General features: G+C 43.8%; 1 protein-coding gene across 1 annotated transcript; it reads right to left on the bottom strand.

Annotated features, from left to right (window-relative positions):
• Positions 1-27,380, bottom strand: LOC132482039 (arylsulfatase L-like). Its single transcript, XM_060087057.1, has 11 exons — positions 26,971-27,380; positions 21,986-22,030; positions 21,239-21,388; positions 19,572-19,693; positions 16,598-16,720; positions 13,584-14,007; positions 11,946-12,082; positions 8,319-8,453; positions 7,782-7,944; positions 4,972-5,093; positions 1-429 (listed from the first exon to the last, which is right to left on the bottom strand). Exons 2-11 carry the CDS (start codon positions 22,006-22,008, stop codon positions 74-76), a joined length of 1,755 nt encoding a protein of 584 aa, XP_059943040.1. The 5' UTR covers positions 22,009-22,030; positions 26,971-27,380; the 3' UTR covers positions 1-73.

Raw genomic sequence — 27,380 nt, 5'->3', positions numbered from 1 at the left:
TTGACTTCAGGCCATTTTATTTTGACCCCAACGGAGATCTCTAGGGAGCAGGGACCTAGTTTTCCGGGGCCTATTATGGGTCAGCTTCCCGATCGCACCAGCAGAGGGGGAACCGACCACAGCAGGGCTGGAGCCACGGCTTCCACATGTTGTCCGGCATGTCCAGCTGCAGTGGAACCGGGCTGAGCGTCCGGCGATGGTCCTGCACGGCCTTTGTGATGCTCTCCATCACCTGATGGAATGAGGACTCCGTGTCTGGCGTGAGGGCGTGAGCCTCGGAAGGGTCTCTCGAGAGGTCAAACAGCAACGGTGGGTCATGATGGGCTACTTTGTCCCCAGAGCATGGGCAGACGCCTCTCCCGTAGCAGGCACCGGCTCCATCTGGGTGGAACATCGGGGTCACGTAGTGGACTTTCCACACTGCCCCTCCTGGAGGAAGGACAAGAAATGGGGAGGGTTGGCATGGAGAAACAGGACACATTGCTGGAGAGCTGGGTGATTCACAAGTGCCAGGGGCTGGAAGCAGCCCAAGTGTCCATCAAGTGATGGGTGGATACACAGCATGGGGTCCATCCACACAGTGGAATATGACTCAGCCATGAAAAGGAGTGAAGCCATGACACAGACTACAACCTGGATGGACCTTAAACACACGATGCTCAGTGAGAGAAGCCAGACACAGGAGGACACACAGTGTGTGATCCGTTTATAGGAAATGTCCAGAACAGGCAAATCCACAGACACAGAAAGTGGGTTCATGGTTACCAGGGGCTGGGGGACGGGGATGGGGAATGCGTATTTAATGGGTTTGGAGTTTCATTTTGGAGGTGATGAAAACGTGATAGAGCTAGATGACGGTGAGGTTTGCACCCGTTGTGAATGTGCTAAATGTCACTCAATTTTTACATTCGAAAAGGGTGAATTTCATGGTTATGTGAATGTTATGGACTGAACGTTTGTGTGTCCTCCATCCCTTCAACCCCAAATTCATTGTGGAAGCCTTGAGCTCTGATGGGATGGGATTAAGAGATAGAGCGTTGGGAGGTGATTAGGGTTCGAGGAGGCTGTGAAGGTGGGGCCCCCAGGATGGGATTCGTGGCCTTATAAGAAGAGGAAGAGGCCAGAGCTCTCTCTCCCCAACATGAAGACACAGGGAGAAGGCGGCCGAATCTGACCCAGAAGAGAGTCCTCCCTAGAACCAGACCGTGCTGGCACCTTGATCTCATACTTCCAGCCTCTAGAACTGTGAGAAATAAGTGTGCGTTATTTTAAGCTCCGTGGTCTGTGGTATGTTGTTATGGCAGCCCGAGCTAAGATGGTGAATGACAGCGCCACAGAGCTGTTTACAAAAAAGAATGAATTACTTGTGTGGTCGGTGGTTTCCTAAGTGAATTCTCAATGATGTTTTTCCCGAGCTTCTCTCTAGCTGTGAAGGTTCCACCAAGAAAAGGAGGGAAGGAGGGAAGGAAGGAGGGAAGAAAGGAAGGAAGGAAGAAAAGAAGGGAGGGAGAGAGCAGCACGCATCCATAACAGACATCCTCCAGCGTCTGAGAAGACTTACTAACTAGAGGTCAGCTGGCACCAGACCTAGCTCAGCCTCAGGAAGCGATTTTGACCAAATGGAAGGAGAGACTGAGGCCGTCCTCACACCAGCGTTGCCCCCGGCCGTGGGTCAGACCCAGAACTGCACAGCCTGAGCCCTGCGGCTTCCTGCTGCATGGCGAAGGAGGCCCCCACTCTCCCTCCGGCATGCCTGGCATCCTCGCAGGGCAGCAAGTCTGGGGAAGCCACACGTGTAACCAGAGGGCAGTGAGCGGGACTCTGGTGGCCGTGCCTCTTCCAGGACCAGGCGGGAGGGTTCCCTGGGATCCTGGTGCAGGAGGACCAGGGACCAGGGAGGGAGACGCGGCAGGGCTGGGGCTGCTCCTGGGACCTGGACAGGAGAGTGAGGATGAAGCCAGGGATCCCCATGCAGCCAGCAAGTGTGGGCAACCAAGACCTATGCTCAGACGGGCATCCCGTTCTCTTCGTCCCAACAGCCACCAGATTTCCCTGCCTGAGCCCTGGTTCCCAGGCTGGCACCACTGTGGTTTGGTGTTTTTATGGGAACACGATTAAAATCTCTGGCTTCTGTCCCCTTCTAAGCATTTATGGTGACCTGTTGTCTTTTTTTTTGTTGTTTGGGATATTTATTTATTTACTTGGCTGCGCTGGGTCTTAGCTGTGGCATGTGGGGTCTTGTTCCCTGACCAGGGATGGAACTCCGGGCCCCCTGCATTGGGAGCGCAGAGCCTTAGCCAAAGGACCCCCAGGGAAGCCCTGCGACCTGTTGTCTTAACAAGTGTCAGCTTTCTCACCTGTGAACTGGGGACAGGAATTGTCATCTGCTGGGGTTTTCAGAGTAAAATGAGTTCACTGGCATCGGGCGGACACTGATTCAATGTGATTGTTTTCATTGTTTGGCAGATGAGTACAGAGAGAAGACAGATGGAGTCCTAGGCAGGGGACTCAGGCCAGAGAGTGGTAAATAGACACCAGAAATGAGAAGATTGCCAAGAGTGACGAATGCCTGGAAGAAAGTACAAGCGGTCCAGGTGATGGAAGGTGGACGTGGAGGTTTGTGTGTGTGCAAGGTGCAGGGTGGGGTAATAGTGGATGCGGGATGTGAAGGTGAAGAACGGAGGATGGTCAGCCTTCTGAGCATGTTCCCGATGGCAGGAACGGGTCGTGCAAAGGCCCTGAGACAGTAACTGCAGGTTCTAGAATCACAGGGCATGGTTCTGCTGGAGCTTGGCGACTGGGGGCTCCTAGGGTCAGAGCTCTTGTTCCAGAGAAGGGGAGGGGCTGGCTCACGTCACAGGGAGGAATCGGTATGGTGGGTGGTCCTGGAAAGGTTTTCATGGAGGGCTAAGTGGACAATGGGAGTGGGATGAAGAGTGGACCTGGGGAGGCCGGTGAGGGGGCCGTCGAAAAGACATGGCAAGTAGGAACAGGGGACTTCCCTGGCCGTCCAGTGGTTAGGGCTCCACGCTCCCAATTCACGGGGCGCGGGTTCCAATCCCTGGTTGGGGAACTAAGATCCCACATGGCGCGTGGCACGGCCAAAACACAAAAATTAAAAAAAAAAAGAAAGAAAGAAAGTAGGAACACACTCCTTATCTACCTTGAAAAAAAATTGAGATATTTGCCCAATAACTGAGAGAAGAGAGGTCCAGTAATGGGGCAGCCACGGGGTAAAGGAAAAGAGGATGAACGTTGATCCCAGGTATCGGTGCCACTCACAGCAGTGCTTGAAGGTTGGGCTACGGAACTGAAGGAAAGTTTAAAAAAACCCTTAAAAAGGGAAATCTATAATATGTGACTTTAAAAAAATCAAAAACGTAGCAATAGAAATCATCCCTAAGCATAAATGCTGGTAGAGTGAACTGTGCAATTGAATGAAAGTTTTTTAAAAAATCGTAAAAGGGGAAATCTATAGTATGTAAGTTTAAAAAAGCAAAAATGTAGCAATAAAAATTATCCGGAAGCATAAATAGTTGTAGATTGTGCTAGGTAATTGAATGAAAGGTTTTTTTTTTGCCACGCCCCATGGTATGCAGGATCTGAGTTCCCCAACCAGGGATTGAACCCGTCCCCCTCTGCAGTGGAAGCACGGAGTCTTAACCACTGGGCTTCCAGGGAAGTCCCTGAATGAAAAAAATTTTTTTAATCTTAAAAGAGGAAATCTATGATATGTAATTCTTAAAAACCCAAAAATGTAGCAATAAAAGTCATCCCAGATGATGACACTGCTGAAAAGGATGGACAGGAAAAGGAGGGAGATTTTTAAAAATCTATTGGTAACTTCCTCAAATAAGGGGGATTCCAAACGGTATTCTTTTATTCTTGTTTCAGACAACTGGACATGTCCAGAGAATGGTTTTGAGAGATAAAGAAAAAAGAGTGAGTTGAATTGCAAGAGGTCTGTAGGCCTTCCCAAACCCTGGAAGAAAACCAAGTCCTTAAGGGAAATCCACAAAAAAGGGAGAAAATGTCAGGGCAAGGCAGAATAATAGAGAGGGAAACAGAAATGAAGAAAAGAGAAGAAACTCAAATAGCTGAAAGTCTGTTGCCACAGACCAAAGTAGAGGCAGAACTCAAGCAGTTAGAAAATATAAAAATACAGTTGTTTAGTAAATCCAAGAGCTGGATTTTAAAAGATTCATAGAAACAGATTCATAGAAACAGAAAACCTCAAGCAACTCCCGTCAGAGGATGATGGAGAATCCAGCTATAAATAGGGAAGCAATTAAAATACAATGAAATGACTTGGTAAGGGAATAAAGTGCTTGGTAAAACGAATAGTTTTTAAATAAGAAGTGCAGAGACATAACACGCCTCAGTTTGGGAAAACGATATTGTAAAGATACCACTTTCCCCCCCAAAATCATTTATACGTTGAAGACAATGGCCATTGATATTCCTGTGGGATTAAAAAAAACATACTTGCACATGATTTTACAATTCTTTTGAAAGGACTGTTGGGCCAAAACAGCCCAGAAAAGTTTGAGATGCAAAAATTATTCACTAAACATGTTACTGCTTGTTTTACAAAGTTATCATTAATATAACAGATATGAGACGGTGTCATGAAGTTAAGACACATGGAAAGCAAATATAGATTAAGAGGACAGACTGGAAAGGTTAGAATCAGGTGGGAACACCTGTGTGTGTACAAGTGTGTGTGTGTGATGATAAAAGTTGCACCTCACCTCATGGGGCTGGGGGACAGGAAAGCCATAGCCATAGCCTAAACCACAGAATTCCCTTCCGATCACCACAGGATGATCGACAGCTAAAGGATGTTGCCGGCGTCAGAAGAAAAATACCGCCAAGAAGGAAATAAAGGAGCTCGTGTGGAAATGCAAGCCATAAAGAAGCAGAAAATGAGAACAGAGGCCAAGACATGACTCGTTCAGGCAGGCTACTCACTGTCCCGTTGGTGCCACCGGGCTGCGTGCAGGAAGCTCTCGCAGTAATGCATCAGGAACTCGTGGTCCGAGTGCTGGGCTGTCCCCAGGAGCAAGGGCAGCAGGTCCCGGCCATCAATCACCCTACAGGCAGGAGCACAGGGACTCAGGGCAGGGCTGCTGGAAGGTGGGAGTGAGCCTTAACGAGCCCAGGGCAGCCCCAGGGCAGTCAGCACCCCATCCGCCTGCACACAGCGCCTTCGACTAAAAGATCTTGGAGGGTCCAGCTTGCTCGGCTGAAGTGACGGTCCACCCAGACTTATTCTGAAGGCACAAATAGGTGAACAAAATGGAAACACCTGCTTGGTTCTATATTGATTTGAGCTTTAAGTCGTTATAGAATATTCAGTATTCTTCAACAAGACCTGGAATCATTTCATAAATATATATAATAAAAGAAATATATATGCATATATAGTGTATATATACAATATACATCATTATATAAAAAAATATACATTATATACACAATATATATCATTATATACAAATATACATATATACACTATATATGCAATATATAATATATACACAATATGTGTATTATATATTCAGTATATACACTATATATTATATATACTGTATATACAATATATATACATATACACATACCATATACATATACCATAGATATGTGATATATATACCCACCATATATACATAAAATATATGCATACCACATAGATACACCATATATATAACACATATAGATATATATATACCATGTATATACACAATATATATTTCATTTCCAAACGTGTATTCATGTACACATACACACATGTTTACATATGTGTGTGTATAAATATATATAAATGTATATATAAATAAAACCAAGCAACAATATATAGCTGAATTTTATCTTCTAGCAAAATACATTTGTGATATACATGATGGACAAATTTTTATTTTTAAAACAAATGAGATATTATAAATTAATGTTAAAAATTAGCAGCCAGGGCCTCCCTGGTGGCGCAAGTGGTTGAGAGTCCGCCTGCCGATGCAGGGGATACGGGTTCGTGCCCCGGTCTGGGAGGATCCCATATGCCGCGGAGCGGCTGGGCCCGTGAGCCATGGCTGCTGAGCCTGCGCGTCCGGAGCCTGCGCGTCCGGAGCCTGTGCTCCGCAACGGGGGAGGCCACAACAGTGAGAGGCCCGCATACCGCAAAAAAAAAAAAAAAAAAAAAAAAAAAAAATTAGCAGCCAATTAGGAGAAAAAAAAATCAACCAGAGACATGATATTCAATGTAAGAAAACAGAAAACAGGAGAATGTAATATTCAACATCTTTGCTGATAAAGCAATGGAAATGATAACACACATATATGTATATGTGCATACACACATACTGTATGTGTCATCTATATATATAATAAATAAATTACATGTATAAATTAAATTGATTTTAGTTCTATTATTTTAAAAATAGATACTCTCACTTACAGCCAGTAGCAATTGCTAGGGAACAATTTGACAAAATGTATCAAGAGATTTAGTAAATGGCCATACACTTTGACCCAGGAATTCAATTTCCAGGGATTTTTACTAAGAAGATAATTATGACAGGCAGTAAAATGACAAAGCCAGATTTTTTTTCAAAAGAGAACAGGGCTAATGTCCACCTGTAAGAGGTTAGTTGAAAGAATACTGTAAAGCCATTAAAATTTTTGCCCATGCATAAAGTGTCTAAATATATATAGGTATGTACATATATATCTCTATATATATACTGATATTTTATACAAATATATATATATTTTTTTCTTTTTTTTCTTTTTTTTTTGCGGTATGCGGGCCTCTCACTGTTGTGGCCTCTCCCGTTGCGGAGCACAGGCTCCGGATGCGCAGGCCCAGCGGCCATGGCTCACGGGGCCAGCCGCTCCGCGGCATATGGGATCCTCCCAGACCGGGGCACGAACCCGTATCCCCTGCATCGGCAGGCGGACTCTTAACCACTGCGCCACCAGGGAGGCCCACAAATATATTTTTAAAAATATAAAGTATATCTAAATATATATAGTATATAGGTATCATATAACTTAATTATGTATTCATCTCTATGTTGTCAAGTTTACGAAATAATTTTATTTTCTATTCCTCCCAAATTTTCTATAATTTTTAAAGGAAGAAAAACTGGAATCGGGCTTCCCTGGTGGTGCAGTGGTTAAGAATCCACCTGCCAGTGCAGGGGCCACGGATTCGAGCCCCGATCCAGGAAGATCCCACATGCCGCGGGGCAACTAAGCCCACGAGCCACAACTACTGAGCCCGCGAGCCACAACTGCTAAGCCCACGTGCCTAGAGCCCATGCTCCGCAACAAGAGAAGCCACTGCAGTAAGCCTGCGCAACACAATGAAGAGCAGCCCCCGCTTGCCACAATTAGAGAAAGCCCGCATGCAGCAACGAAGACCCAACACAGCCAAAAATAAATAAATAAAATAATAAATAAATAAAAAAATAAGAAAAACTGGGATCATGAAAAGTCCCTACCACACTACATCAAAAGGAATCTCTTGTGATGAATCGTTAGTAAATTCATTGATGCATTTCAGTGACAATCATCCTTATAATCAAATGGCTCCACTTAAGACTGAGAAGAAGGACATTTTGTGCATAAAATGAAGCAGACGTTGGATCCCAGCAGAGAGCAATGAGCGTTTTTCCAGATACTGATCTCATGGATGTTTTATGCCAAACAAAAGTGACAGCGATGTTTGACATACATGTTGGCTGTACACAAAACGCAACTGCCTTCTTTGAGCTTCTCTGTACCTGTCATGGGGCACCTGGCCACCCCCGAGCTGGACCACGGTGGGGAAGACATCCATCAGGCTGGTGGGCTCGTGGATCAGGCGGCCAGCGGGCAGCACCCCGGGCCACCGGAGTATCCCTGGGACCCGGATCCCACCTTCCCAGCCGCCCATGCCTTTGCCACCTGTGTTTAGACATCAACAGGAAAGAATGTGATTGAAAATCCAAAGTGGTTGCTTACCTGGGTGATTTAACCTTTCCATTTGTCTTAAATCTCTCTTTCTCTCCCTCCCTCTTTAATTACATGATGACATTTAGTTCCTCCCTAGCAGAGCATAGATTTTGTTTTATTGATTAATCTGGGTGTTGGTTTTCTACCACACGGGGGTCAGGACATGGATATCTTTGGGGACATTATCCTGTTGACCACAACAATCATTTGGGTTCCTTTGGTTTTTGTGACCTTGCTTTGTAAACTCCCATTCCAGAGAAAGGGTTGGGAATTATTGGGAAGAGATGAAGACAGTACACATGGATCTGGGAATGTCTCACCCTTACCTTTATATATCCCATTCCAGCCACCATATTGATTGTTTCCAAACTGAGCCTCTAAGGATCCCCCATGATCCGATGTAAAATAAACGAGGGTACTATTGGTCAAAACTTCCGTGTCCAAAGTATCAAGGATCTGCCCTGCAAAGAATAGATGCATTTGTGCCAGTCAAAATAGAAGAAACTCTTACACCAAATTTTTGGAATGCTTCATTAAAATGAGTCTTTAGTGTTAAAGCATAATGGGAGTGAGCAGTAATATAATTGTGCTATTCTAAGCATCCTTGATCTAAGATTGATATATGTCTTTGTATGTGCCCAATCCTGTTTCCAAAAAGTTTCAGCAAAGCTACAAGTGTACATGCTGCATAGGACAACGTCGTGAACCCTTAAAAATGAGGCAAAAGAAGATTACAGAGAAAAATAGGGAACAGGATGGGCTAGGAAGGACGCTGACAAAAGCATTTGTACATGGATGAAGAATAGTTTTCAGTGGCAGTTCTAGGTTTCTTGGAGTCACATAAAAAAATCTGTACCCCCATGTTCATAGCAGCAGTATTTACAATAGGCAATACATGGAAGCAACCCAAGCATCCATCGATGGATGAATGAATAAAGAAAATGTGGTGTATACATTCAACAGGCTATTATCCAGCCTTGAGAAAGAAGGAAATCCTGCAATTTGCAGCAACATGCATGGACCCTGAGGGCATTATGCTCAGTGCAATATGTCAGACAGAGAAAGACAAATACTGTGTGATCTCACTTATATGTGGGGTCCAAAAAGCCACACCTACAGAAAGAGAAAACAGATTGATGGCTACTGCAGGTGAGGGTGAGGGGTGGGAAAAAATGGGTGAAGGTGGTTGGTTAAAAGTTACAGATTTAAAAAAACGAGTGTATTTCTTTGGTGTTTGGGTGTTGTTTTTTTATACAGTCTGACCAGGTCTGCTTTTTTTTTGGCCATGCTGCAGCTTGTGGGATCTTAGTTCCCCGACCAGGGATTGAACCTGGGCGCCCTGAGGTGGAAGCATGGAGTCCTAACCAGTGGACCGCCAGGGAAGTCTCTATACGGTTAGTTTTAAATCAACCATATTGCTTCTTTTTGTTTGTTTGTTTTTTGTTTTTAATTTTTTTTCTCTTTGTTCCGTCTGTACTTTGGCCATTTCTTCCTCTTTAGGTGCTTTCTTTTGGAAAAGAATTTTAAAATTTGTATCCCTATTGATTTTCCTCCCCCTTCATTAATAGATTTTGGTTTTTACAACAGTTTTAGGTTTACAGATTAGCTAAACAATGTTATAATTGATAAGTCAATATTGATACACTGTTATTAACTAAAGTCCATAGTTTACATTAGGGTTCACTCTTTCTGTTGTGCATTCTGTGGGGGTTTTTTTTGTTTTTTTTTAATTTATTTATTTATTTATTTATTTATGGCTGCATTGGGTCTTCGTTGCTGTGCGCGGGTTCTCATTGTGGTGGCTTCTGTTGTTGTGGAGCACGGGCTCTAGGCATGCAGGCTTCAGTAGCTGTGGTTCGAAGGCTCTAGGGCACAGGCTCAGTAGTGGCGCACGGGCCTAGTTGCTCCGCGGCATGTGGGATCCTCCTGGACCAGGGATCGAACCTGTGTCTCCTGCACTGGCAGGCGGATTCTTAACCACTGCACCACCAGGGAAGCCCCATTCTGTGGGTTTCGATAAAAGTGCAATGTCTTGTGTCCAGCATTATAGTGTCAACAGAAGAGTTTCCCTGCCCTAATAATCTGAGCTCCACCAACCTACATTCTAAAGGACTTTTGTTAAAAAAATGTATCATTCAGTTGCTTGACTGAGTTTTAAATTGGGACAGAGAGAAAGGGGAGACATTGAAAAGATTCTTCGTGGACAATAGGCACATGAAAAGATGCTCAACATCACTAATTAATAGAGAAATGCAAATCAAAACTACAATGAGGTATCACCTCACACCAGTCAGAATGGGCATCATCAGAAAATCTACAAACAATAAATGCTGGAGAGGGTGTGGAGAAGAGGGAATCCTCCTGCACTGTCGGTGGGAATGTAAATTGGTGCAGCCACTACGGAGAACAGTATGGAGGATCCTCAAAAAACTAAAAATAGAACTACCATATGATCCAGCAATCCCACTCCTGGACCTATACCCAGACAGAACTATAATTCAAAAAGATACATGCACCCCAATGTTCACAGCAGCACTATTCACAATAGCCAGGACATGGAAGCAACCTAAGTGTCCATCAAGAGAGGAATGGATAAAGATGTGGTCTATATATACAATGGAATATTACTCAGCCATAAAAAAGAATGAAATCATGCCATTTGCAGCAACATGGATGGACCTAGAGATGATCATAGTAAGTGAAGTGAGTAAGAAGAAAGACAAATATCATATATGTGGAATCTAAAAAGAAAATGATACAAATGAACATATTTACAAAACAGAAATAGAGTCACAGACTCTATTAAGTCTGTAGAAAACAGACTTAAGCTTACCAAAGCAGGGAGGGGGGGAAGGCAGGGGGAGGGATAAATTAGGAGATTGGGATTGACACATACACACTACTATATATAAAATAGATAACTAATAAGGACCTACTGTAGAGCACAGGGAACTCTACTCAGTACTCTGTAATGGGCTACATGGGAAAAGAATCTAAATAAGAGTGGATATATGTAGATGTATAACTGATTCACTGTGCTGTACAGCAGAAACTAACACAACATTGTAAATCAACTACATTACAATAAAAATTTAAAAAAAAGAAAAGATTCTCCAAATGTATCTCATGAAGAGTTTCTTATCTTGATGAATTTACGGGTTCTTAACTCTGTACTGTAAAATTTCAGTCTTTATCATTCAATACTTATTTGATTACATACATCTGTACATTTATTCGTTTAAAATATTTTTTCCCAAATTGTGGTGTTGGAAATTCCATTTTAAACATTCAATGTTTGACATCACCTAAAATAGCCTATATTTTCCAGTCATTCTTAATCTTTTCTACCCAAAGATGAGTGAATTTGTCTTGAAGGGTATGGGGCCAGGCCCTCTGGGGAAGAGATTTGACATGAGTAATTGCACAACTGTCTTCCAATTTTTCTCATTTTCCCCAACAGTTCACCGAAATCATACTTTTTACTCCAAGATGACGTTGTGAAAAGATTCTTTTAGGTACATTTTCTCTAAAATCTCTGAGGATGATTACTCTGCAGCTCATCACCATGGAGACCGAGGGGTACAGAGCCCTTGTCGGAGAATCAGCGAAGTGGCTGCATCCACACCCACACAGGCATTCAAGCGCTGACTCAGTCAGGAAATGTTCACTTTTTTTTCACCTGGCACTGTACTAAACCCAGGGGATGCAGTGGGAGAAGAAGGCAAGGCAGTCACAACCCACAGGCATTTTACATTCTCCTGGGGGGTAAAGAGAAAATCAACCCATCCAAGAAAGAGAAATAAAACACAAAAGTGACAAGGACCCCTGACATTCAAAGGATGCCTCTCCTATCAGTAACCTTAATTAGTCTGGTCTTCTCATTCTTTACATCCTTCCCTCCTGCAGTTTCTGGACGAGGAACCATCACTTTCTCACCTGGAAAAGGTACCTACCCACCATCCAATCCATCTCTTCTGTGTTGTCCCCGTACAGCCCATGGGGACTCCTCCCTCGGAAGTTCTCGGTAGTGATAAGAGGGGTGTGGACATGTAGAAAGGACACGAAGAGGAGGAAAGGTCCTTGCTTGTTTCTGAAAGTAGATACAATGTGATGGGAGTTATTTTTTGGTCAACCTGAGATTGAGGTCCTACAGATGCTAAATACAAATCTCCATTGTCACGTCCTTACTCAGATACATGACTTTGCTGCTCTACCCACCAGAAGCAAATGCGTAGATCTGTTCCACGGCACGATGTTCCTGCGTCTGAGAATCTTCAGTGTGATGACTTTCTTCCTTCTAAAGTCTTTTGAAAAGTCCACACTAATTTTTTATTTTTTGGCCATGCAACGGCATGTGGGATCTCAGCTTCCCGACCAGGGATCGAACCCGTGCCCCCTGCAGTGGAAGCGCAGAGTCCTAACCACTGGACCACCAGAGAATTCCCTCCACAACGACCTTATACGTCTTCTTCTTCCTGATTATCATTTTCTAACTCTATGGACTTCGGATGACTGAAAGGAAAATAGAATACGAGGATGCCATCTGGTCTGGCTTTTATTTTATTGTTATTTCAGTATATTTTTCTATTTCAAATGTAGCTGAAAGAATAAGTGATTTGCACATTTAGTTTTCTTTACAACTGCTCTTATGCAATGAAGTTTAGGATGTGGAATAGTCATGAAAAAACGCACTTTCAAAATGATGTATATGGGGTTGTTAATCTCAAGTTGATTCTCCCCAAAATCTAGACAATTCCTCATCTTCCCCCATCTTCACCTGATCTTTATGGTCTAATCTACACCCTTAAAGGACAGAAGCAAAGGTGAAGCTCTTAGACTTAATAAGGACACATCAGGTTAGTTTGTTTTAATTTGAAAGCGAAGTATTCGCTTCAGACCTGACCCATATTTGGCAATTCCATCAAGAACTCTCTAAGAATGTTCCAGAACATGATCACCACCCAGGTAAGTTGGGGTTCCATGGAGTCGCCCACTTTACTGGAATCCCTTTGGGGAGCACAAAGTGGCCTCTGTTTGGTGTAGCTTTTCATTGTGTCCCTCCTGGTCTGGCCTGGTAAGTCTCTCTGTCACTGTCACTCACATTTACATCCAGGCTGAAGTTAGCCACAGGACCACTTGGTCCTGATGGTAGAGCTTTAAAAATACTTAGAATTTATTGCAAAACCTACAGGTGATTCAGTTTCATATGTTCATTAAATACCACCCCTGTGGTAACCAGGGGTGCTCAAAGAATTGGACTGGCGCTTTTTTTTTTCTTTTTTAGCCATGCCACGTGGCTGGCAGACCAGGGATAGAACCTGTGCCCCCTGCAGTGCAAGCTCAGAGTCCTAACCACTGGACCCCCAGGGAATTCCCTGGTCTGGCTCTAAAATAAGAAGGAACAGCAGCAAATTTCAGCTGACTGGTCAGTTGTTTCAATGGATCCAGTTGAGTTCCAGGGAACATCATTTATGCCCCATTTTACCAAAAAATGTCTTTCTGAGCTGGGACCATTTCACCACGCCAGTACCCTTTACAGAAGAAGCAGATTCCGAATTCATTTTCATCCTGAAGCCATCTTTGACACTCACCTTTTGACAAAGGATGAGACCTCCTTGAGCATAAGAGCTGTCGTCCTTTGAAGGCACATGGGTTGCTCGGTGATGGAGTGATTTCGCATCAGAAAGCAGTCCGCGTGAACAATCAGGGCACCCATGAAATAGGAGGTCATGAAGAACAAGAGGGCCGCGATGGTTGAGCAGACGACCAGAGTCCAGGAGCCCGCTACCAGGCGGGTGAGCTTCCCAACGGTGAGCGTAAAGGCGGCCAACGCCATGACATGCGAGCAGACGTTGAGTTTATGCTCCAAGCCTGCACGCTTTTCAGACATTTCCCAGGGCTCACAGTCTCCCATCATGGAAAACGGCATTCCGTAGAAATGGTCAAAGCCATGGCTGCGCGGGTGGTGGCAGAAATCATCGGAGGACTCACAGTTGAGACCCAGATGCCATTTTCCTGAAAGGCAAGAAGCATGCACACGGGACAATGGTCCAATCATCCCTGGGGGAGTAGGTATGGTGTGCTTGCCAAGTTCTAGGCTCTCTGCTGGGTGGTGGGATGAGGTGGGGATGTAGAGGAGGTGGGGGTAGTGTTTGCTGTTGTTTGTACCACAGCCTGGCCAGGTCACTTCAAGGGAATGAGGACCTTGTGTAGCAGCATTTCCTGTGCTGCTGGAACAAAGTACCATAACTTGGTGGCTTGAAACAACAGGAATTTATGCTCTCACAGTTCTGGAGAGCAAGTCCAAAATCAAGGCAAGTGGGCAGGGCCTCCCAGGGGAGGGTCCTTCCCGCCTCTTCCAGCTTCTGGGGGCTCCAGGTGTCCCTGGGCTCATGGCCACCTCCCTCCCGTCTCTGCCTCTGTCTTCCCGGGGCTTCTCCTCTGTGTCTGTCTCTCCTCTTCTGTCTCTTAGAAGGACCCTGTCATTGGATGTAAGGCCACCCTCATCCAGGAGGACCTCATCTCAGACCCTTCAGTTCATCACATCTGCAGAGACCCTCTTTCCAAATAAGGTCCCATTCCTGTCTACTTGGAAAGCGCTGAGGCTCCAGGGGAGGGTCCTTCCTGCCTCTTCCATCTTCTGGGGGCTCCAGGCGTCCCCAGGCTTGTGGCCGCATCCCTCCCGTCTCTGCCTCAATGGCCTCACTATCTCCTCTTTGTAGTCAGATATGTGTCTGTCTCCCTCTTGAAAGGACCCTTGTCCTTGTATATAAGGAAGCCTGGATAATCCAGGATCATCTCCTCATCTCAAGATCCTTCACTTAATCACATCTGCAAAGACCCTTTTTTCCTATGTAAGGTTATATTTGCAGGTTCCAGCATTTAGGACCTGCTATCTTTGGTGACCCTTATTCAGTCGACTCCACCTGACTTTGCGACTGTCTACAGGAGAGCAATAATCAAGGCACACAGTGGTCACACTGCTCTAGAAAACTCCATCTGATGTGACCAGTGTGAGCGAAAGATTTCCCGACTTTAGAATTCTCCGTCCCTTTGCTAATTCGTTATAATCATAGTCAGGGTGGTGGTGGGTGACAGGTTTTACAGACCCCACCTGTCGTGTTCAGTCAGTGGAAGGTGATTAGCTTCCCTGCTATCACTGCTGGAGTGTTGATATGCTCTGTGTACCTTCTCAGCAGCCCAATGGTGTCCGTCACCCAGAAAACCTCATGTGATTTCCTGAGCAATATCCACGAATCTATTGGATTCTATATTCAAAGAACTAAAGAGTTAGCTTTGATCTTTCTGATCAAAAGAGACTGTTAGCAAAATTTATTAATATAACATGATAATGATCATGACTCCTTGGACCCCTTTCAAGAAACTGCCGTCCCTAATTTTAATTCATTCTACACATGACGTAAGTGGTTTGTTGATGTATAGAAAGATAAGCCTGCTCTTTATGGAAGCAGAGAGGAAGGTTCTAAGCTGTGTAGTCACATTTCTAGGCAGGAAATGGGGAAAAACAGCATTATGAAAATTTTTGGTAATTTGGTAAAATTAGAAAAAAAATGCTAATGTTTTGAAAGATCATTAATGGATTTATTTTTGCTTTTATCATGACTTAGTATGATCAGATACCTCAGGAAATGATTGCTCATAAAACTCTTCATTGTATTGAGTAAAAAGTCAGAACTGACATATAGTCAAAATCTTTCTACATCTGAGCATCGTTTAAAATATCTGTTGAGTTGCCTGATTCTTGTTGTTTGTCATCTAGTTTAGAATTCCGTGTGGGTTGCAGTGGGGAGCTTGGAACTGGATTTTGCATTCTGTGGAAAACTTGTTACTGTCACACCTGTGATGCCACCAAAGCTGTCTTGTAGATGATTTGCAGTTGTATTTTTGTTTTTAATTTTTACTTTATATTGCAGTACAGTTGATTAACTATGTGGTGTTAGTTTCAGGTGTACAGCAAAGTGACTCCGTTATACATATACATGTATCTCTTCTTTTTCAAATTCTTCTCCCATTTAGGTTGTTACATAACATTGAGAAGAGTTCCCTGTGCTCTATAGTAGGTCCTTGTTGGTTGTCTATTTTGAACATAGCTATGTGTATATGTCAATCCCAACCTCCCAATCTATCCCTCCACCCAAAAACTTCTAATTTTTTAAATCACGGTGCTTCAGAAAATTGTATGAAATGCCAAATGTGTCATTAAGCTTATATTTCTTGAGCATCCACTTTGCGCGAAGCAATGTGGGTAGTAACATGATTCCAGCATGCATGGGCTTTCTGTCTAGTGAGAAATCCCACTGTGTCCCAACTATTTCATTTCCAAACTTCTTACTTGACTATAACCTCCCTATAAAAGTAATGTGCTCCAGGGAGATCAGCTCGGTGCTCTGTGACCACCTAGAGGGGTGGGATAGGGAGGGTGGGAGTGAGATGCAAGAGGGAGGAGATATGGGGATATATGTATATGTATAGCTGATTCACTCTGTTATAAAGCAGAAACTAATATACCATTGTAAGGCAATTATGCTCTAACAAAGATGTTAAAAAAAAAGTAATGTGTTTAATACTTAGAAAATGTCCATACCTATGAGTCCAGTGGCATAGCCTTTATCTTTCAATATTTTTGCAAAAGTTGTTTCATTTGGTGGAAGTCCTCCAGATACGCCCGTCCACTGAAGAACACGATAACCATTACTGGACACCATACCTTTGATCAATCGTTTTCAAAGAAATGTTACAATCAGACATCGATTTGTATCGTCATTGTTATCACTTTAGCTTAGAACATTTGGTGAAATTTCTCCATTATTCAAAATTCAGTTGAAAATTTACTTCCAACGTGGGTTGGCCACATGGGTTTTATTTTTGTCAGCAAAGGAAATGATTCATTAATTGAAAATGTTAGTGAGAAGACTTACGGTCCTGCTCTGTCAAGGTTGTAAGCCAAAAGAGAATTAAATGAAAAGGAAAACAGAATTAAAAATGATTTTATGATTTCACCAAACTCTTGATAGAATCCAGTGCTTCTCAAACTGGTCTGCACATTGGAATCATGGGAGGGGTTTCCAAAATATCCTGACACCTGGTTATCATATCACCCCAGAGATTGTGATATTAATTGGTCTGGGGTGGAATTTGGAATGGTTAAAAGGTCCCCCCAAATGATTCTAATGTGCTGAAAAGGTAGGGAACCATGGATATAATTCATCCTGACCCTGATAGATCCAGGACCTCTACTCAATCATTTAAAAAAGTGTAGGTTCAATATTTTTATAAAGCTCTGCAGTGTACAGTTGAGAACCAATGATTTAGAAGATGCTCTTTGCCTCCTAGACCTTTTTGATGACTGCAGCTCAGTCTGATCAGAGAGGATCCACTTGGTTCAAAGAGCAAATGAAGTTCTCAGTGATCATTCTTTGGGAATGTGGAGAATTCTGAGATTTTCCAAAACCTCAAGAATGTGTCTGGTTCAATGAAGGCTAGTGAAAACCAAGTAGTTCTTGGTCAGGACAAAGAAAGTTGGGGTGTTTCAGCTTACGCTGTCCAGGATTTATTCTTCCCTGAGCAGGTTCCAGAGAACTATATATAGGAGGGTCTCTGTGGGTCACTTTGATGGGTCAACTTGACCAGGCTATGGTCCCCAGTCATGCAAACACTAGTCCATGGGTCTAGGTGTTGCTGTGAAAGCCTTTTGTAGATTTGGTTAACATCTTCAATCAATCGGCTTCAACTAAAGGAGGTGACCCCTGTGCAGGTGGGTGGCCTCATCCAGTCCGTTGGAGGTCTCCAGGACAAAGGCTGAGGTTTCCAGACACAGAAGGGATTCTGCTTCAAGACTGCAACACCAGATCCCACCTGCATCTCCAGCCTGCTCTCCTGCCCTGAGGATTCTGGACTTGCCAACCACACAGTCACACTAGCCAGTTCCTTAAAATAAATCTCTTTACAGAGTAAGAGACAGAGATGGTAGATCCTAAATAAATAGCTGATAGATTGACAGATAGATGATAGATAGATGATAGATGGATAGATAAATGATGGATAGATAGATAGGTAGATAGATGATAGATAGATGGATAGATGATGGTGATAGATAGGTAGACAGATGATAGATAGTTAGATAGATGATAGACAGATGATAGATGGATATATAGATAGATAGATGATAGATGGATAGATAAATGAGAGATAGATAGATGATAGATGATAGGTAGATAGATGATAGATTGATGGATAGATAGATGATAGGTAGATAGATAGATAGATCGATCGATCTTGTTGGTTCTATTTCTCTGGAAAACTCCGACTGATATAGGGTCTGAAGTCTGTCCCTACTCCCAGGAGTCAGCTTCAGGGTCAAAGGGCAGAGGGACATCATACAGACTTTCAAACTTTTAATCTACTTTCTACCCAAATCCCCAGGGAGATAGAAGATTGGGAGAAAAAAACAGAGCAAAGCCAAAACAGACAAACAAAAAACCAAAAAAATCCCTCAAAACCCCTCTGAAAAACAAACAAACAAAAACCCCAAACCAAAAAACCTCAAACAAAAACAAAACAAAAAAGCCAAAAAAACAAAAACAAAGAAACAAAAGAAAACAAACCAAACCCCCCCCCCAAAAACAAAACTAAAACCAAAACCAAAAACCAACCAAACAAAAACTCCAGAACTTTATAACAAAAGATCTGCATGACTTTTAATGCAAAAGAGGATGATTTTGGAGCCCCTGTGGTGGAAGGGGAGGAATATTCTGTCGACGTATTTCCCTCTTTAAAATCATTCCGAGGTCTCAGATCTTTTTCTTGGGGCCACAGAGAGCAAAAGAAATTCCTTTTCCACGGGGCGGGCAGAGATTTGAAAACAATCTTCAGAGACCCCTATCTCTTCTTCTCCAGATTAAACATATTTGGTTACTTAAACTTTTGCACAACCAGAGTCATGATAATGCCTGTTAGGTCCCTTAATATCCCTCGGGGTAGATTATTATGTATGTTAAACTAGGGGTTGAAAAGCTATGCCCCCTGGGGCAAATGCTGCCTACCACCTGTTTGCATAACCCCTGCAGGTGGAGAATGGTTTTGTACGTTTTATTTAATGGTTGGGGAAAAAATAAGAAGTAGTATGTTTCATAACATATGAAACTATATGAGATTTAAATTTCAGTGTTCATAAATAAAGTTTTATCAGAACACAGCCATGCTCATTTATGTCTGTAAGGTCTATAGATGCTTTCAAGCTACAACAGTAGAGCTGTGTAGCTATATCACAGGCTACATGGCCCACAAAGATGAAAGTATTTAATATCTTGCCCTTTAGAGAACAAGTTTGCCAACGCCTGCCTTATATGGTTATATCCACATCACAGGAGACAAATAAATGCACCAGGTTCTACCGGTATCACCTCATTATCTAGAGCTCTTACTGACTCCAATCTGATGGTCAAAAATATGGGGGACTTAGAGCATTCTCTTCCCACTGTACTGGAGAATCCACACATGATTAGTCAAAAAGAGCATGTTCCTGTCCACTGTGTGGTTAGACAGAAGGAAGGACAAACCTGATCGGAGAGGGTATCTGCCTGTCAGGAAAGCAGCTCTGCTTGGTGTGCACACAGAAGCAGCAGCGATGTGCTGGGTGAGCATCACGCCATCCGCGGCAAGGCGGTCGATGTTCGGAGTCCTACAGATGGAAACATTAACTGCTTTATTCCTTAGCAAACAAACACAGAGGCTTTTTCCATAAGCACAGTGACATCCTACTTAATAGAAAACCTGCCAGTCACCAATTAACACATGCATGCGTTCTTCGGAATGACCAAAAGACAAAGGCTTTGCAGAGCTGTGGATGGACCTAGAGACTGTCATACAGAGTGAAGTAAGTCAGACAGAGAAAAACGAATACCGTATAATATCTCTTCTATGTGGAATCTAGAAAAATGGTACAGGTGAACTTCTTTGCAAAGCAGAAATAGAGACACAGACATTGAGAACGAACTAATGGATACTGGGTGGGGGGGAGGGGGTGGGATGAATTAGGAGAAGGGGATGGACATAGACACACTACTATATATAAAATAGGTAACTAATGAGAACCTACTGTATCACACAGGGAACTCTACTCAATGCTCTGTGGTGACCTAAATGGGAAGGAAATCTGAAAAAGAGTGGCTGTATGTATACATATAACTGATTCACTTTGTTATACTGCAGAAACTAACAACATTGTAAAGCAACTCTAGTCCAGTAACAATTAATAATTTTTAAAAAGACAGTGGAAAAACTTCAAATGTCTTCTGAAACATCAAAGAAATATCCACTGCATTATTATTTACCAAGTTTCCACAATATACTACTGGTGCTGAAGCAGATATGATAAAAGATCCAGAACTGAGAGTCCAGAGTGACTTCTCACTTAGTCTTCCCACAGTCTTCTTTTTTTTTATTTTTTATTTTATATTAGCGTGGAGTTGATGAACCATGTTGCGTTAGTTTCAGGGGTCCAGCACAGTGACTCAGCTATCCACAGACATGTATCTATGCTGTTTCAGATTCTTTTCCCATTTAGGTCGTTACAGAGCATTGAGCAGAGTCCCCTGTGCTCTACGGTAGGTCCTTGTTGGTTACGCATTTTAAGCACAGCTGTGTGGACACGCTAATCCTAACTGGAAGATTTGACTCCATGCTACCGACACATTGTCGGTGGCCTGTGAGGGTGGGATTCAGATGCAGCTTCAGGGTAGTGCCTGTGCTGGTACTCAAGGACAATGAGAAAGGGACCAAGGTGGGTTTATCTTACGATAGGTGAACATGCACATGTCATATCTTGGGGTGAGGAGGACAGGGACTTGTCTGAAGCAGAGATTTTGATCCGGGAGCATTGAAATCATGCATGAGTGCGTGGATTTGGCTTGATGGATGGAGGTTGGAGAGTGAGGTAAACTTGACATTGGTCTTAGTTTACAGGCAAGAGCAAGGATTTAAAAACCGTTGTCTACCAGAGACTGTGCTGATGGAGATCATACTCAACAGTAAAGTGATTATTCATACACAGGATGCATTTGAGCTGGGGTTAGTGCAGGTGTGGGAAGAAGGCAGGATTAAGGGCTTTCAAAGAAATGATGCGCATACAATTCTGCTATAGTTTGAATTGCACAGACCAAGGGTCAGATGCGATATCAGTGGCCTCTGCACTGGGGCATCAGATGAGCAATTCTCTGGTCCTTGCCTTATGGTGTTGTTTCCATAGCAGCCGACATCTCCAATGCCGAGATCGTCTGCCATCAGAAGAAGGATATTTGGACGGGAACCAGATAGACTGCTGCAAGCTGAGGGCTTCAACTCCAGAAGCACACCGACTGTCAGAGCCAGCCAGCTCCTGAAAAACAAGCCACCCAACAAGGCTTCGTACTGCTTTCCATCTTATTTACACGACTTCTGTAAGTGGGAAGTTGGGTTCACTATTTTAGGGGACTTTGATATTATCATCCCATTTCAGAAGAGTTTGAATATACCTCTTAGGCATTTGATTTTTTTCTCTCTCTTTCTTGCCTTTTTTTTTTTTTAAGTTAAAAACAACTCATCCTTTTATGGATGCCACCCTGGGCACACAAATAAACAGCAGGACAATGGTGTTCCAATGCCCAGCAGCATCATGAAATAAAGATGGAAATCTGAATCTGATGGAATTTGGGTCGTGGGCTTCCCGGAAAACCAGATACCTGTCCCATGGCAAGGCTTGATGCACAGCTAGATTGGGAAGAGTGAGATGGAATTCTTTCTGTAGCTGCCGGGGAGTATCTCCCAGGAAAGGGTGCATATGGAACATGTATATTAATCGTGAATCCTCAGGAGGGGAGTGAACAATTACTAACTGAGAAAGATCAGTTTACTATCAATGCATTCTGAGAAAGTGACATGAAGTAACACAGAGGCAGACCTAGAAGATGAACGAGTGCCCATAATCCTATCTTACCAAGAGTGTTCCAGTTGTAACATATCCTCTCTTTCCTTGTATTTCCTGTAAGAAATAAAGAGGTTTATATTAACACAGGCATCAGAAAATGAACGAATGCAGGAAGTCAAATAGTAAGTCTGTAACGAGAAGGGAAACTTTGATTCTCTCTGATGCTATCCATGACGTCTTAACTACTAAAAACTCATAAAGGAATGAATGTTCTTCCCTACTAAAAAAGCTTTACAAACGCTGGACACTCTCTTTAGAATGTAGAACCTGGACTTTGTTAGCTCTAGCTTAGGTCAGAGTGTGACTGGTTTCGAGGCACTCTGTCAGAACAGAAAGGTATCTCCCTGTAGGTGAAAGTCCCCGAGGTGTTCTAGATCCAGGAATGGCTGCCAGAAACCGTGTTTGGTCCAGATGGATCTTAAATCCCATACATGGAGCAAGTAGGCAAAGCCACGTTTCTGCTGAAGGTTCTGGAACTCTGGGGCCTCACCCAGGTCACGGTTCACGGCTCTTACTTGCACAAGCTCTGGACAAAGTGGATGTTTCACTCCAGTGGAACGTGTTTCAGGTTGAGGAAGCCGTGAACGCCCTTGAGATAGGCCCTTGGGTGAAACGGAGCCAATGTGCAAATAACGTATCTGGGAGCAGAATATAGGAGGTAGGCTGTGGGCAGAGCTGGAGTGGCTCCGTCCTGGTTGGAATTCTGCTCCAGCCTGACGAGGAAAAACCAGCTGGTTTGGGGTGTCTGCCTTTGCGTTTGACTCCTGATGTGACTTAAAAAAAAAAAAAAAAAAGAATGTAGGGAATTCCCTGGTGGTCCAGTGGTTTGGACTCCACACTTTCACTGCCAGGGCAGGGGTTCAATCCCTGGTCGGGGAACTAAGATCCTGCAAGCCTCAAGGCATGGCCAAAAAAAAAGAATGTAGAACATGTGTTTATCAATAGCCGATGGTGAATATTTTGGGCTTTTCTGCCCAGATGGTCTTGTCGCTACTACTTCACTCTGCCGTCATAGCATGGAAATGGCCACGGACAATACAGATGACTGGCCCTTGTTGTCCTCCAATTAAACTTGATTTCCAAAAATAGGCAGAGTTTGCCAAACAGACCAGAGATTCCTGATTCCCGATATAGAAGGCAGGAGTATAAAGGAATATGCAAAATTAAGTGATAAAATATTGATATGAAATGATCTCCAATTCATATTTAAATTTTTTTTGATTGTGGTAAACACAGATAACAAAATTTCCCATCTTAATCTTTTTTTTTTTTTTTTTTGCGGTACGCGGGCCTCTCACTGTTGTGGCCTCTCCCATTGCGGAGCACAGGCTCCGGACGCGCAGGCTCAGCGGCCATGGCTCACGGGCCCAGCCGCTCCGCGGCATGTGGGATCTTCCCGGACTGGGGCACGAACCCACGTCCACGTCCCCTGCATCGGCAGGCGGACTCCCAACCACTGCACCACCAGGGAAGCCCCATTTTTAAGTGTACAGGTCAGTGGCATGAAGCACATTCACATCATTAGGCAGCCATCCCCACCATCCATCTTTAGAACTTGTTCATCTTCCCAGACGGAAACTCTGTCCACATTAAACCCTCACTCTCCATCCTGCTCCCCCAGCCCCTGCAGACCATCATCCTACTTTCTGTCTCTATGAATCTGATGACTCTAAAGAGCTCCTATAAGTGGAATCACACAGTATTTGTCCTTTTGTGTCTGGCTTATTTCACTTAGTGAATGTCCTCGAGGATCACCCACCTTGTAGCCTGTGTCAGAATTCCCTGACATGGCTAAATAATATTCCATTGTGTGGATGGACCACATTCTCTGTTTATCCAATATATTTTAAATGAAAAAAAAAAAGAGTCAAGAGAGAGTATGTGGTATGCTTCTGTCCCTACAAAACAAACATAGGAAAGGGGAAGAACACGTATATTTGCTTGTCTATAAAGCCATCTGGTGACAACAGCTGCTTTCTGCAGATGACTGGCAATCCTGTCCCTTGATGCATGAGAATCAGACCTTGGGCTAACTTTCTAGCTCTGTTTCCCTGGAAACCCAATAAAGGTAGAATGTCAATGGGTTACTGGGCAACATTATGTGTAGTAAAAATGCTGGTCCCTGGCAGCCTGTTTGTGGCCATGAGGAACCGTGAAGACATGAGGGAAGCCAACTTGGGGCTCCAGGGGGTCAGTGGCCCTTGACCTGGCATGGCTTTTGCAGTGATCCAGAAGCTCTGCTCATGAGTTGTTTGAAGAGAAGTTGGCTCACGTGGTGGGCGAGTTTCCGAGCTGGGGGCATCCAGCCTTTCGGAGTTACACCCTCTCCATCTAAGCTGTCCCCTGGGAAGATGCAGACTAGCTGCTGGCTGGCTGTGTGTGCAGTGGCGTGGACCACTGTATGGGGGGCCTTCTCCAAGGAGAAATGCCCCAGTGTGCTCCCATCCTTCTCCTTCTGAGCTAGCCTGATGTTTCCTGGTTCTTCATGTTCTCTGGACATTAGCCCTTGCCCACAAGACAGAGGTGGTTCCTTCCAAGCCCCCTTGCAATTCAGGTGCTTTCTCACACCTCCCCAAGCTGCGTCCTCCTCAGCACAAGGACAGGGCAGTGCACCTGTGGTCAGCCGGATGACCATTGCATTCAACTGGGATAGGGCTTGGGCAGCAAGAAACCCCACAGACAGGTTTCTTTGGATGGCTCTCTGTGGCCACTGCCTCTGTAGCGGGGAAGTTTTCAGTTGGGATAAAGGCTGAGGGGTCCCATCCCTCCTGGTGAGACCTACCGTGACTGGGCAAGGTCTAGAACCAAGGCACAGGCTGTTTATTTACCTTATACATTTCGAAGAAGGATTTTAGTGAGGTGTGAGCTACCTGGCTTGGTGCCTCTTTTTCGCTTCTGGTAGCTGGTGTACAGGTGGGTGACCTGTTGCGTGGTGATTGTGTCTGTTTGCTTTCTGTATCATCCGAAGCCCAGAGTTAGCTTTAGGGTTCTTTCTTGGTGTTATACATCCCGTGGGTGGACAAGGTACAATGCCAGGTACCCCCTCCCATTACAGTACCATATAGAGTAGTTTCACTGCCCTAAAAATCTCCTGTGCTTTGCCTAGTCATCCCTCTTCCCAGCTTAACCCCTGGCAACCACTGATCCTTTTACTGCCTCCATAATTTTACCTTTTCCAGAATGTCATGGAGTTGGACTCATACAAGATGTATGTTGTGGATGAAATTAGTCCACTCTCTGATGGAAGAACAGAACACTGCGGACTTTGCCCTCTAGACCTGTTTTAACATGTAGACAGTTTGGATGGCGTATCTCAAATCCCTTGAGCAGAGGAGAGAAGCTGGAAATGCTTTCTTTTCATACCATCGGCATTCGCCCTACCCTTTCATTGGTTCCATTTTGCAATTTTTGGCTACAAATCTTTACCTCTCAGGAGGGCTATATGAACATTTTTATTTATATGTATTTATAGATGAAATAATATACATTTATGTATATGTATGTAGAGATACATGTATACATACAATATATAATACACAATAATCATATATAAAAATATGAAAATATATAATATAGTATCAAGTAGATATGATTGTTTTCTTTACATCTATTTTAATCTTTTTTTCCCCCAGAAAAAGCGTATTATGGGCTTATTCTGATTTTTCTGAGGAATGTGACTGGTTATATTTGTTCTACTGGTGGGTTAGAGTTGAGTGTATATACGCCGCTTGAGCATGGTGGAAACGTCATACGAGGTTTAGTTTTATCAAATCTTTGGTTTACCTCTTAAGTGATAGTCTCTCTATATTTAGCTACACAGAAGGAGCATATTCTTCTGTTCCAATGAACACAGCATCTTATCCCTTAGAACACTGCATGCTTTTCTTCATGGTGGCTCCTTGCTACCAGAGAAGACTTTCCATAAGAAAGAGACAAAGAAAGAGCAGAGGGTAGGTAGGGTGGTGGTTGGCAGGGGGTGGGAGGGTAAGAGAAATGGGTGGGTGTTGAAGGATGCAAACTTGCAACGTGTAGGTGAATACATTCTGGAGAGCTAACCCACCCCACAGGGATTACACTCAACACTGCTGTAATGTTAAGTGTCAAAGTTGCTAAGAGACTAGATCTCAATTGTTTTCAACACAAAAAAGCAATGGCAAACACGGGAGGTGAGAGCAATATTAGCTAACGCTATTGTAGCAATCATATTGCAACATAGAAATGTATCAAACTGACCCTTTGTACTCAGCAAACTCTCACAATGTTATCTGCTAATTATATCTCAATAAGCACAAGATCAACTCCATGCTTTGTCACGACCTAGAGGGCTGGGGTAGGGAAGGTGGGAGGGAGACACAACAGGGCGGGGATATGGGGATATATGCATATGTATAGCTGATTAACTTTGTTATAAAGCAGAAACTAACACTCCATTGTAAAGCAATTATACTCCGATAAAGATTTGAGAAAAAAAAAAAAAAAAGAATACTTACCAAAAAAAAAAGTCAAATACTTTGACCATTTAAAAGAAAAAAGATACAGAAAAAGAGAAAGTCCTGCAATGAAGTATTACCCATAATGTAGCCTCTGATGCTCTTCCAGGGGAGAAAGAATTACAACCCCTGGTTCCCCGCTGTCCTCCAGACCCCAGGCAGCATGTCTCATTTCTCCACTACACTTGGGCCCTGTTCCCAAACCCGGTTCAGTTTTTAATCTTAGCATCTCTTCAACGTCCAGTCCACATGCTCCAAAATCTCTTAGCGTCTCATGTAGTTACATTCGCTCTCTTTCTGAACTTAATTCTGCATTCCTTGTAGAAATCACCCAAGGCAAAAATCTGACATGGATATCTTTGCTTTCCATTTTTAAGAAAGTTGCCTCTAAAATACAGCCAGATGCTGCAGTGTGCCCTGCAGCTACGCGTACTTAGGGAGGCTGCCAAGGGTCGCTGGCTGGGCTGGAGCGGCCTCGCTAGCATCCCAAGAAAAGCCGGTTACCTGAAGGGCTGTCTCTGGGCCAGGCCAGCTGCAGGTAAGCGAACGGCTGCTTCTCCGGGGGACCAGTCTTCTGGGTCCTCTTGCCAGGAGACACGATCTCAGCTCTGAGTCAAGGACCTCTCTCCGGTCCACGCATGTGCCGGCTGATTCACTCTTCAAAGCAACAAGGATCTTACCGAAACCAAGTTAGGTTGTCCAGAGAAGGGGCCAGGAAGTCCCTGGCGTCTGTTGTCTGTGCTTTTCGGGTTTCTACAGAAGACCTTCTATTCTCATTTACAAACTGTTAACACTTGCAGAGGGATCTCTGATCTCCTTGCTGGAAACAAGGAGTCTTTCATTCACAAGTAGGTTGAAACCCGCCTGGCCTCTGGTCAGTTCAGACGGGGCATTTGCTGGCTGTCTCAAAGCAG

The sequence above is a fragment of the Mesoplodon densirostris genome, chromosome X (genome assembly GCF_025265405.1).
Source record: "Mesoplodon densirostris isolate mMesDen1 chromosome X, mMesDen1 primary haplotype, whole genome shotgun sequence".
NCBI classification, from domain to species: domain Eukaryota; kingdom Metazoa; phylum Chordata; class Mammalia; order Artiodactyla; family Ziphiidae; genus Mesoplodon; species Mesoplodon densirostris.
The sequence above is the reverse complement of the archived record's forward strand: the minus strand, read 5'-3'. Positions and strand labels throughout refer to the sequence as shown.